General features: G+C 41.5%; 2 protein-coding genes and 1 long non-coding RNA gene across 4 annotated transcripts in view; 2 read left to right on the top strand and 1 right to left on the bottom strand.

Annotated features, from left to right (window-relative positions):
• The window catches only part of lg3h17orf67 (linkage group 3 C17orf67 homolog), a 3,928-nt gene extending 3,080 nt beyond the window's left edge, over positions 1-848 (top strand). The window contains exons 3-4 of the mRNA XM_025003237.1: positions 382-532; positions 770-848. Coding sequence (XP_024859005.1) covers positions 382-513 — 132 coding nt within the window. The 3' untranslated portion in view covers positions 514-532; positions 770-848. The remainder of the gene's footprint in view (positions 1-381; positions 533-769) is intronic.
• Positions 849-1,651: 803 nt separating this feature from the next.
• cbx8b (chromobox homolog 8b) lies at positions 1,652-5,524 on the bottom strand. Its single transcript, XM_017403995.3, has 5 exons — positions 5,351-5,524; positions 5,178-5,221; positions 4,926-4,991; positions 4,759-4,825; positions 1,652-3,057 (listed from the first exon to the last, which is right to left on the bottom strand). The coding sequence occupies exons 1-5, from the start codon at positions 5,417-5,419 to the stop codon at positions 2,266-2,268; spliced, it is 1,038 nt and encodes a 345-aa protein (XP_017259484.1). The 5' UTR covers positions 5,420-5,524; the 3' UTR covers positions 1,652-2,265.
• Positions 5,525-7,381: 1,857 nt separating this feature from the next.
• Positions 7,382-11,204, top strand: part of LOC112451175 — a 17,325-nt gene continuing 13,502 nt past the window's right edge. Inside the window, exons 1-2 of one of the 2 annotated variants that reach the window (XR_005233008.1) lie at positions 7,382-7,689; positions 7,825-8,003. This is a non-coding gene — a long non-coding RNA (uncharacterized LOC112451175). The remainder of the gene's footprint in view (positions 7,690-7,824; positions 8,004-11,204) is intronic. The other variant, XR_005233009.1, reaches the window with a different exon arrangement.

Here is an 11,204-nt window from a genome sequence, read left to right as displayed (position 1 = left end):
TATCTATCTATCTATCTATCTATCTATCTATCTATCTATCTATCTATCTATCTATCTATCTATCTATCTATCTATCTATCTATCTATCTATCTATCTGAGTTTGGCTCAAATATTAATTTAGAGTAAAGTAAATGTTCTGTTCAGTGAGTTTCCTCTGCTGCCCACAGGGTGGCGCTGTCCCGCATCACGGCAGTAAATTCAGATTAAAACTTGATGAAACCGGATTCAGATGACGTCAGTCTCCCTCAGTTTGCTGTCAGTAAATAATCTCGGAGGTTTATTTAGTAAAAACTGATGTTTTTTCTTCTCTTGGTGATAAAATGAGCTTCCGGTCCAGCTGTGAAGAATTCGTGTTTTCAGCTTTAATCCGGGTTTGAATCTGGTTCTGTCCCCAGGAACACCTGCTTCACATGCAGGTTCTGGAACAGCGGGTCCAGGAGACCAACCTGGAGTTCTGGCTGAACCCGCACTGCCCGCCCCGCTGCGACCGGAACCACGGCCACCCGGTGTGAGGAGGACCCGAACCCTCAGGTCCGGACCCGAACAGAGGCCTCCCCTCCGGGTTTAATCCGAATTAACGGGGAAACAAACCTCCTTCCCAGCAAATCAAAGTGAATAAAAAAGATGATTTAATCTGCAAACAGCTGATCAGGAAACTCAGGGACTTTAAACAGATCCAATTATTTATTTTTATTTTTTATTCTTATATTCAGTTTATGTCACGTTATTTGTTTGAAAACTGATTTTTTTGTATTTTTTTCTGTGCAGGAAAAGACCAGGAGAGACTGAAGATGGGCTCCAGAGAGAAAACAAACTGAAACAAATAAATAAAATAAATAAGTCTATGTTAAAAAAACAGATCGAGTTTAATAATCCGGTTAAAGCTGATAGTTTGTTGAAGTTTTACTATAGTTTAGTTCTTTTAGTTGTCTGTTATTAACTCTAAAATCACAAATAAAAAAAAACTGTGCATAACTGTTTATTTCTTATTTAAATCAAACTGAATCAATTTTTCCTCTGACGGGTTTTTTTCAGGTTTTAATAAAACAGGAAACGATTTAATCAAAACTCTGAAAATCGAAACAAACATAAATAAATAAAAATAAAAAAGGATAACTTTGTGTTTTTAAACTTGGCTCCTAGATTATTATTTTAAAGAAAACTCCGCGGGAATACGTGTTTTTTAAATCTTTAAAAACAAGTCGCAGCTTAAATAAATATAAATATTATGGTTTTAAAGCTCAGAGTCACCTGATGAGGCCTCACGTGTTGTTAATTATTTTATTATTAAATATTAATTAAAGTAAAGAGCCACGCTGTGCGGCAGGAGAAGAAACTTTATTTATTTAATTTTTAAAAAAACAAATAAAATACTTTAATTTAAAGAAGACTTTAAACTAAACCAGAATTAAATATTAAATTCAATCACTGAGCTGAATGAATAAACAGACACATAAACGGCCTAAAGTAAAGAGTAAATAATAATACTAAAATAAAACTTGTCCTCTTTTCTATCACAGACAAATGGCAGAAAATACTTTATAATAACACAAATTAAAGAGATTATTGTTTAAATGGATATAAAATAAAAAAATAAAGATCTGAAGGCCTGAAACCAAAGCATCTAATCTGACAATAAAAAGCCACAAAGAGAGAAATTCAGAGGATTTATTGGAAAGCGTCTAAAAAGCTGAAAACTCTTCATCGTTACATCGAAGCTTCAGGATAAAAATGGAAATTAACGGAATAAAATATGAACCTTGCAAAGCCACAAGTCTTGATTTTATTAATTTCTCTTAGAGACAAAACAGAACCGATCTTTGAAGACAATAAAATTATATATTTTAATACTTCTGAATTCAAAGTGCTCGAGTTTCTTTCTTTTAAAAAAATCTTTTTTTAAATATTACCCTTCTGAACAGAACAGGACCGGCTGATCTAATTGGTTCAAATGGCAAAAATAGATTGAATTTAATATTTAGGCCTTTTTGTTTGGAAAAAAAAATACTTTTAGTTCGTTAGAAAAGCAGTGAAATCGTTAAACTCCGTACAGAACGTTGGGCCTGCTGCGCAGGGCGCCGGGTGAAATGGACTCCTTTTAATTTGGTCAATACATTAAATAGATGTCAAACTTTATCATATTTACACATATGCACATCATGGAACTGTCTTTATTTATATTACATAAAAAGGGGTTGATTTAATAATCGCACAGTAGTTTATAAACATCGGAGCGGGGCGGGGCATGGCGTGGGGGGGGGCTCTCATCTTTTGTCTCGGAAGAAGCCCTTGGAGGTGCTGCTCTCCTTGATGGTGACCGTCAGGAAGTTGGCGGTCACGTCCGTCACCAGAACCTGTTCCACGTCGCTCAGACTCGGCCTCCAGGTCACTTCCTCCAGGTCGTCGTGGAGCCGGGTCGGCGACGGCCTGTCCAGGAAGTACGGCTTCTCCATGAGGGGGGGCGCGGCGGGTCGGCCCGGGCTCACTTTGGAGTGGTGCTTGAAGTGCGCCGGGGCCAAGTAACCGGAGCCGCCCTGAGGCCCGTGTGAGTCCGATTTATACGGCGGCAGGCTGCGGTCGGAGCAGAGCTGTCTGTAGGAAGTCCCGCCGGACGTTTCTCTGCCCTGCGAGCAGTGATGGTGGTGGTGGTGGTGGTGGTAGTAAACGTGGTGGTGCTTGTGGTTCCCCTCCTCACCCCTCGGGAGCTTGGGGAGTTTGTGAGCGCCGTGGCTCAGCTGCTCCTCCGCTCTCCTCTTGTGGGGCTCGGAGACCGAGGGGCCGCAGCTGCCGTCCACGAGCCGGGGCTTCGGCTTGGGGCCCCTCTTCCTCGGCCCGTCCGAGCCGGCCTCCCGGTGGTCGTGGACGCTCAGCTCGGACGGGCGCAGACAGATGCTTTCCCCGCGGTTGACCGCGCTCGGGGGGAAGATGGTGGGAACGACGGCTCTCAGGCCCTCCCGGGCCCTGGGGGTGACCACCGGCTCGGGGCTCGGGTAGGTGATCCCTCGGACCGCCTCGTTCCTGAACTCATAGGACCTGGTTTTCACTTTAGCCTGGGCCTAAAAGAAAGGAAGGAAAAGTGACAGAATTACTGAAAACTGAAAAAAAGAACCGTTCAAACACGCTTTTAAAATCTGCTTTTCCAACCGGAGCGTAAAACATCCGACAAAGGAAAGTGTCAACCAGGTGGTGACGGGTTATAAATGATTATAACACGTCTGAGGCCAAAGAGTTCACTGATAACATTCATTATTTTAACAACTTTCTGTTGGAGTTGATCATTGCCCAACAGAAAACCTGGCGGAGAAGGCCTTAATGCTTTACAGTAAATTATCTCTGAATTTCAAATGCCTAAAATAAATAAAAAACCCATTTAAACAAACAGACAAGAGACGGGGAGGCTGAATAACTACAGGCATGTTTGATTAAAACCAGTCATTTTAACTGAAAGGACAAAAATGATGTCAGGATCATCCAGCCGGGTTAAAAAACAGTGAAGTTGTCCCAAAAAATAAGAAAATTCCTACAGTTTCTTTTAGAGATCGCCCAGAAACTTTCAGCATAGTCTTAGCTTTTTCAGCGGGAAGAATAATAAAGAATAAATCTTTATTTACCCCAAAGATCGAGTTCGTTACTGTAGAAAATAATATCCTCATTATCATTTCAACATTTTCATGTTGAAATAAAAAACAAACAAATCCAACATGCTGCTGAGGAATCAAACCAGCTGATTTTTCATATATAGGTGGTTTAAAATACTAACTAACAGTCCGTTAGGTTGGTTAAAAAAGGAAAATCAAGCAGCTCAAGATGACACCATGACCATGTCTCAAAGAGGAAGTAAACGAGGTGACAAACTGAATTCTGGGTACTTTTCCAGTAAAAATAGATTTGTTTAGGGGCTGGCCCTGCTGGGTCAGAAAATGATGACAAAGTCAGGCGTTGGATAATGATAATAATGATGATAATAACATGCCTGCTGGCGGCAGCAAACAGCCTATTTGCAAGTAAACAAGTTGACTGTACGCTCCGCTCGTGAGGGTTTTCCCCGCTCGTCCTTACAGACTAAAAAGATGAAGTTGTGTCTAAGAATGAGCCGTTAAAACAAGACTTATTTCAAGATAAGGACAACGAGAGCGTGCAAGATGTAAAAGGAAAGTGATACCGTCAGACATGAAAGAAATGAGGGGTTTAACGACGAAGACTGAGCACAAAAAAGGAGCCCAGAGGAGCTAAAAGGAGAAAAAAACTGTGAAATTTAACATTAGAAATGTAAGAATTCAAAGGTTTATTGGTAAAGAGTATTCCAGTTAAGGTTCAGGTTTGTTTTCTGAGTGACACATAATAAAACAGGACAGGAGCAAGTTATCCTGACACTTTAAACTGGGAACACCGCAGGTATTAACCACATTTAAATGAATATATTAACAACACTTCACACACTTTACTTTCCAACAAGACACTGATTTCTGGTGAAACACCTGAAATTTGGTGAATAGGTTTAAGAGAAAAGGTGAGTTTGAAGATTGTACCGATTAAAGCAGGAATTACTCTTTATAGTAGAACCTGTTTATAAATGTGAGATAAGTAATTTGCATTGAAAAGGATGCATCTTAGTCAAAAAACTTAACTGAGCTTCTTATTTTAGGAAAATTAAATTATTTGGTTACTTTATTGGTTCTTCCAAAGCTTTAGATGAAGTCTGCAGAGCTGTATGGTAATAAAAATCTGCACACATGGTGTAAAAATGATAAATTTACCTTCAGCAGAAACGTTTTGGGTTTTGGTCCCCTCTTTTTGGGCCCATACAGCTCTCTCTCTCGCTCCCTGTGGAAAGCAGACATGATGAAGTGTCACAGGAGCAAAGTGCACCGAGGACACCGAGGACCCGTTGGACATGTCCTCGGCCCGGGCCCGGACGTCTTACCTCTGCTCGAAAGCGACAAACAAGCGGGAGTCCAAAATGTTCTCCTCCGGCTCCCAAGTGCTGTATCTGCGGAGCGAAACATGAGCGTCAGCCCGGGGACGGGGGTTAGCCTGCGAGCTAAAATAATAATTATTAACAAAAAACATCGCGTGCTCGTTTTAATCCCGCTAGCTTCGGAGAGCTAACAGCCGAGCCGAGACACCCGAACCGCGGGTCCAGAACACGTCAGACACACGGTGTAGACGGACTTACTTTGGCGACCATCCCTTCCATTTCACAAGGTACTCGATTCGACCCTGCGTACCATCAGAAACACAGAAACAACCCGCTTTTAGCACGCAGGGTAACAGTATATCACAGCACACCGGTGTTGCATTGTGTTCCGCGCTCTGGGAGAAAAAGAGCCCGCTCCATCTCCCGCCTACCTTCCTAATCCTCCGCTTGATGATCGACTCGGCGGCGAACACTCTCTCCCCGACGGCGGACAGCTCCATGTTTACTTCCAGTGCTACCTACCGTTAGCTTGCTGGGCGCCGCTACAGCAGCTATCACCCCTCCGTCTCCCCCCACTCCCTCCTTCTAGTCCCAGCCACTCTAAATTCCCGACAGACCATAATACTCCCGAACAAGAATGGACGTCAGCGCAGTTTTTTTACGGCGTTGCTAAGGAACCGCAGTCGGTGGAACCTGTAGGGGCGCTCCCATTGGTCGAGCCGTTGCTACGTGCTCGGGTTACTAAGTGAAGGGGGCGGAGCCTCCGCCCTGGTGGATTTTTTTTTTCTTTCAGGGGCTAAAATGGTGGCCTTTTTTCGCTCCTTTTTTTCATAGCAGCGCTGCGACTGAATCATCTCGCGGAATTTTTTTGTGATACGAAGAGAAACTCTCGTCTTATTAAAGCAAAGCGAGAACACGCGGGGTTCCAGCAGCGTCATCCCGCAAACAGGCGACTGAGCTTTCGATTTATAAAGAAACAGAAAGATATAAAAGCAGTGGATTTAATGAGATCAATTTAATAACTACACTGCTGAATAAATTATCCAGCATGAAGCGAAATATTCTGTTTTATCTTTACAAACTTGTTCGATGTGGAAAATAGGCGAACCTTAAATTACCGTTAGCTCTTTTCACATCACTTTAATTAGTCTTTATGTAAAAGTAGGCCACTTATTTTTGGCATCATTATGTAAATTATTTATACTGTGCTGAAAAAATCCCCACCCTAAAGTGTTATTAATACCAGAATCGCGTCATTCGTCTTCAACAGAAGAGTGGAATAAATGAGATAGCTTTTAAATAAATATATAAAACTTTCTAAGAAGAAACAGTCCGTGGGCTTTCTGTCAGTCTGCCAAATTATGAGATGCTCAGGATGTTTTAATGATTTATATTTTTAAGGAAAAGTTTCTACTTCATGGGATCCAACAGCAACCGTTTTTATATTTCCACATTTTATTCTAGGCTGCATGTTTCACTGAAGTGTAAAAGTAAAAAATAAAACTAATCATGATTAAAAAAAAACATAAACAAAGTTTATTCTGGCATTTTTTTCAGCTCGTCAGACAATTAAAAATAAATAAATTCGGGCTAAAAATTGCAGGCATTTATGAAGACTTCAGAATAAACAGCTCAGCACAAAATAATCCTCCAAATATTTTAAGTAAAAAAAGAAAAGTGACCAAATAAAGGGAGTTTTCACCAGTTAGACAGGATATTAATCCTTCAATAATTTCTATATTTACAGGAATTATTGGCCCTTTGGCTATTATTATTATTATTATTATTATTATTATTATTATTATTATTATTATTATTATTATTATTATATTTAATGAATAGGCCTACAGTAGTTTAGTAGTTGGGTGTCTGATGAAGATTAGTTTTATAACCTGAAGAAAAAAAGGCTAGTTTTTTATTATTATTTGGGCAACAAAAATAACCAAACAAACAAATAAATCGATAAATAAGCTGTGGGCTCATTAATATGTCACACATGATATTTTTGATTTTTTTTCAGGGATTTTCCTAAGCCTAATTTTTCTTTTTGATTTCCATCAATTGTTGGATTAGAAATCTGCTTTCATTAAATGAAAGTAAAATAATAAATATATTTTTTTAAACATTTTTCTGCTTTTCATGGCTGAAGGCAGAGTATGTGCCTCAGTGAATAAATATAAAACTAAAAACTGGTTAAAAAAATTTGGGAACTTGTTGAAAAGTCCCATTTCTTTCGCTCTGTCTCCTGTGAGCTGAAAACCCAGCTCAATCACTCTGCAGAAAACCTGATAAATCGGATAAATTATTTTTTTTTAATTGCTGTTTGTTTCTATCAGTTTAGGGTGAGAGCAAGAACTGAAACAAACCTCTTTGATTTGAAAACTAAAGCAGCATTTAAAGCTTTAAACCGCATAAAATAATGGAAAAACAAACATTTAAAGACAAATCTCAGTGTCGGGGGATTAAAGCGGGTGATTTATTACAGAGTAAGGTGCTGATCCGACAGAATTCAGTCACAATATTTGTGTTTTTTCATTTCTTCTCAACCAGCTGGAATTACAGCGCGTCTGCGCGGAGAGCATGGATATTCCCAGATATGCCAATTAAGGCACCTGCGCCGGAGCAGTGACGTGTCAAACAGTTCTTCCCGCCTAATTAAAGCAGCTCACCTCCAATTAAATGGCCGCAGGTCGAACATTTACAGATTTCTGTTCCCTGAAACTGAACGGATCTGTTCTGAGGACAAACATGGAGCTGTGAGAAAAAGCAGGTGAAGGAGTTTCAGGCACGCGCGCTCCCCTCCGACGCATTCAGGAAGTGATTAATTTATCGTTTTATTTTATTTGCATGTTCTGATATTTTCCTTTCTCCCGGTTTTTTTTGTTTTGTTTTGTTTGTTTTTCAGCTCGTGGCAGAATTTCCCAGCCAGAAACGGGAAGATGGGCGCAGCTCAGACCGCGGCTGCCATTGGTCTGCGCGCGCCTGCAGTGCAGCACCGCTGCCGCGTCCAAACACCATTGGCTGGCTTGTATCCGGGCAAGACGCGCGCGGGATCCCGGCGCGCGCACTGACAGGAAAACCCCGGTAACGACGCACAGACACTCATATGGAAAATATAGATTCATAGAAGGAGAAACAAAGAGCTCGTGTGAGATGTGACCATGATCACACAGAATAACTAATTTTACCTTCTTTTTTTATTTATTTGTTTGTATTTTATTTTATTTTATTGGCGCTGGTAAACCACCAATAGTAAAAAATAAAAATCCTCATCTTGAAGAGGTCTGCCTCTTGGTGTGTTTGGCTTTTAGCGACTTCTACACCAAACTGCAGCTCGGCATCTTTGAAACTGACTGAGTCACAGCCATGTTTCTATTAGCTGTGGCGGCCATTTTGGAGGAAAAAGGAGCTTGGCAAACTCTTAACACCACCAGAGAAGCTGGAGATACAGTCCGATTTTAACACCAACGCTTAGATCGATTTTCCCCATAAATGACTGACCATTTTTGGTTTTTGCCAAGCTAGCTTTGGCAGCCGTTTTGAATCAGGTTGACCCAGTTGTAGAGGAACCTCTTGTCATTAGTTTCAATAAAGTGGTTCCTGAGAGATTTCAGTCAGTTTTAACAGAGTTTGAAGGATCCTCCGTGCATCCCTTTGAGTTTTTCGGGGGGTTGTTTTGGGCCATGCGCGTTGCCATGGTAACTCCAAACGCCACGCAAGTTGAGGCCGAGCAGCTCCTTCTGATGTGGAGCTTGTTGGGGGTGCACTGCTTCGCTTCTTTTGCATTTCCGTGACAGGGCCCAGTGACAGACGCTGTGTTGGTAAATAACACAAACGCGTTTCACCTGTTTCATTACGCATGCGCACCCGGGTCTCTACACATCAGTGACTTCTGCAGGAACAGTTCTGCTAAGAAACCGAAAGCATCTCCCCCACATGTGAGTCTTTAAATGCTAAAGCATGGCAGGCACGAAGGTGGATCAGTGCTGCAGACATTCTCACGTCCAGACACCAAGATTCCTGGATAATTTACAGCAAATCGAAAGCTGCTGTTTTTCAGGTGGACTGAGATCATTCAGTCCCTTGTTTTGGGTTTAATGGAAAACACCGGTGACTTCATGGCTTAATGAGACTTTAAAGACTATTATTATGAGTCTACAGCGTCCGTTTCTTCACTCCAGGCCCTTTCCAGGACGACTGAGCCAACAGATGCGGCTTTTAAATCATCGTGTTGCAACAGCCCGATGAGGTCACCAGCTCTTCCTCACTAAATATTTATTTTCTCCAAATAAACCGGGCTCTTAAACGCCTCACAGTTAAAGTTAAACATACACGAGAACAGATTCCTGATGCGTTTCTCTTCCATTAGATCGTGTTCAGCTGTGCGTAAAAACCCGAGGGCCCTTCTGACTCTGAGTGGGAATTTTTACTAAATGTTTAGTTTTTTTTTTTTTTAAGGGGCATTTCTTTAATGAGAATTGATGCATCCGATCAGCTGTGAGTCAAAGATTCAACCTGAGCTGAAAGACAGGAGATCAGAAATCATAAACTCTATTTTTATTTAATAATTCTGATGGTTTGTTTAATTTTGCAAACACTGTAAGAAGTTCGATCCTTTGCAGCTGCATGTTTAACTGTGAGGCACGTTTTTTTTTTTTTTTGAAAGAAAGTGCGCAGAGGAGGAGACCGAGGACAGCCATTTTCTCTGCCGTTGCTCACATTAACGCGCACAGAGAGCAGATCCACGGGCAGCGGAGGAAATGGTCTCCTTCGTCCCGGCTGTCGGATCTCTCCGCTTCTCCTGACAATTTAAGCTTCGTTTGCAACAATCTGCAGCTCAAACAGACACATAAATGTCTGTATTCGCGCACAGACGCACCGAGGCTGTCTGGGAGGAAGTTGTGAGCAGCGGAGCGCTGAAACTGCGCCTCCGGAGCGACCTTCTGGTTGTTCACAGCCTCTGCAGCAGGTCTCATTTTAGGCACGAATCACACAGAGGAAATATGGAAACATGTTCCATCTTTCAGGCAGAGCAGGATTCAAGCACCTGACACGAACGGCTCAGCTTTCACGTCCTCTCTGGATATTTCACTCAGATCCTGAACACGTCTTCCTAATTAACTGATAAGAGTCAATAATTTGGTCTTTAAGCAGAAGCACCAGTTGAGAATTTACAGATTCAAACGGATTAATTGTATCTATAAGTTTCACTTGTGGTAAATAAGTAAGTCGGGAACCCATCCATCCCGGGAGCAAAGACTGCGCGGGTGAAAAGTTTCTGGTTTAATATTGTGATCAGAAAGTGGGGGAGAGGTGTGACAGGTACCTGTAATCAGGCAGAGGGAGGCAGAGAAGGTGGTTTAATTAAAACAAAACAAAAAAAGTTAAAAATGAGATTCAGTTTTATATCCGTGCTGAATACAAATGCAGCACTTGGTTAAATGTTTTGTGTAATTGGCGTGCAGAGGCAAACAACCAACATGCATGAAATTAAAACCAAAAATAAACATTTCCTGCAACAATAAACTCCGTCCTCCCTGCTGGAACCTTGTGTCCCACCTTTGGCACCCCAAGAAAAAAGACATCTCTGGATCTGACACTTCTATCAGTATGTGCAGCAAACATTACACCCCAAAGGTTCTGCTGAGAGCCAAGGCAGGATTTCTGGAGCCAGTAACGTTACAGTTCTCACACAATCTATTATAAGATGTACATGCTGCTGTTTCAGTGGAATGGATGCTTATCTAGTTCTGCTCCTGACTCCGAGGATAGAAATCCCACCAGGGGTAAGTGCATTCACACAACATGGCCCGACCCGGCACAGAATGGGTCACCAAGCAGCCACACACAGATTTAACTTCCTCTGAGCCACTCTGTTTATTCGAAGCACAAAAGGAAACACACCAAACTGGTTTTCTTGTGGACAGTTTTAATATTGCAGAAGCCTTCAGGTTTTGATCTGCGCAGAAATCTGTTTTCACAAAGCAGATTAATTCCCCCTTCAATCAAACAGGGCCCAAAACAATACGAAATGTGCTTTTTCTTTTACACTTTAAGAGCTGTTTTGTTGCAATATTTTCCAATCGGTTCTCACGGCTGCTGCTTTTGTTGATTTGTGACTGAAAGGATGTTTTACAGAATAAATGAGATGACTTCTTTCAGGTCTGAAGGCGGTCTGTGCAGACGCACTATAACCTCCTGAGACCCAGCAATGCATTTTTGTCCTCTGTGGAGTACATAGGTTTTTTGTTCATAACTCTGAAACTATACATGCCACTGTGTTAA

Source organism: Kryptolebias marmoratus, linkage group LG3, assembly GCF_001649575.2.
Source record: "Kryptolebias marmoratus isolate JLee-2015 linkage group LG3, ASM164957v2, whole genome shotgun sequence".
Lineage (NCBI taxonomy): Eukaryota > Metazoa > Chordata > Actinopteri > Cyprinodontiformes > Rivulidae > Kryptolebias > Kryptolebias marmoratus.
The sequence above is the reverse complement of the archived record's forward strand: the minus strand, read 5'-3'. Positions and strand labels throughout refer to the sequence as shown.

What these genes read in the sequence shown, in the direction of transcription:
- cbx8b (XM_017403995.3), bottom strand. Translation starts at nt 5,419, where the DNA reads ATGGAGCTGTCCGCCGTCGGGGAGAGAGTGTTCGCCGCCGAGTCGATC. An exon ending in TGGAAGGGATGGTCGCCAAA is followed by an intron (nt 4,992 to 5,177) that starts GTAAGTCCGTCT and finishes TTCGCTCCGCAG; the next exon opens with ATACAGCACTTGGGAGCCGG. An exon ending in CCAAAACGTTTCTGCTGAAG is followed by an intron (nt 3,058 to 4,758) that starts GTAAATTTATCA and finishes CCTTTCTTTTAG; the next exon opens with GCCCAGGCTAAAGTGAAAAC.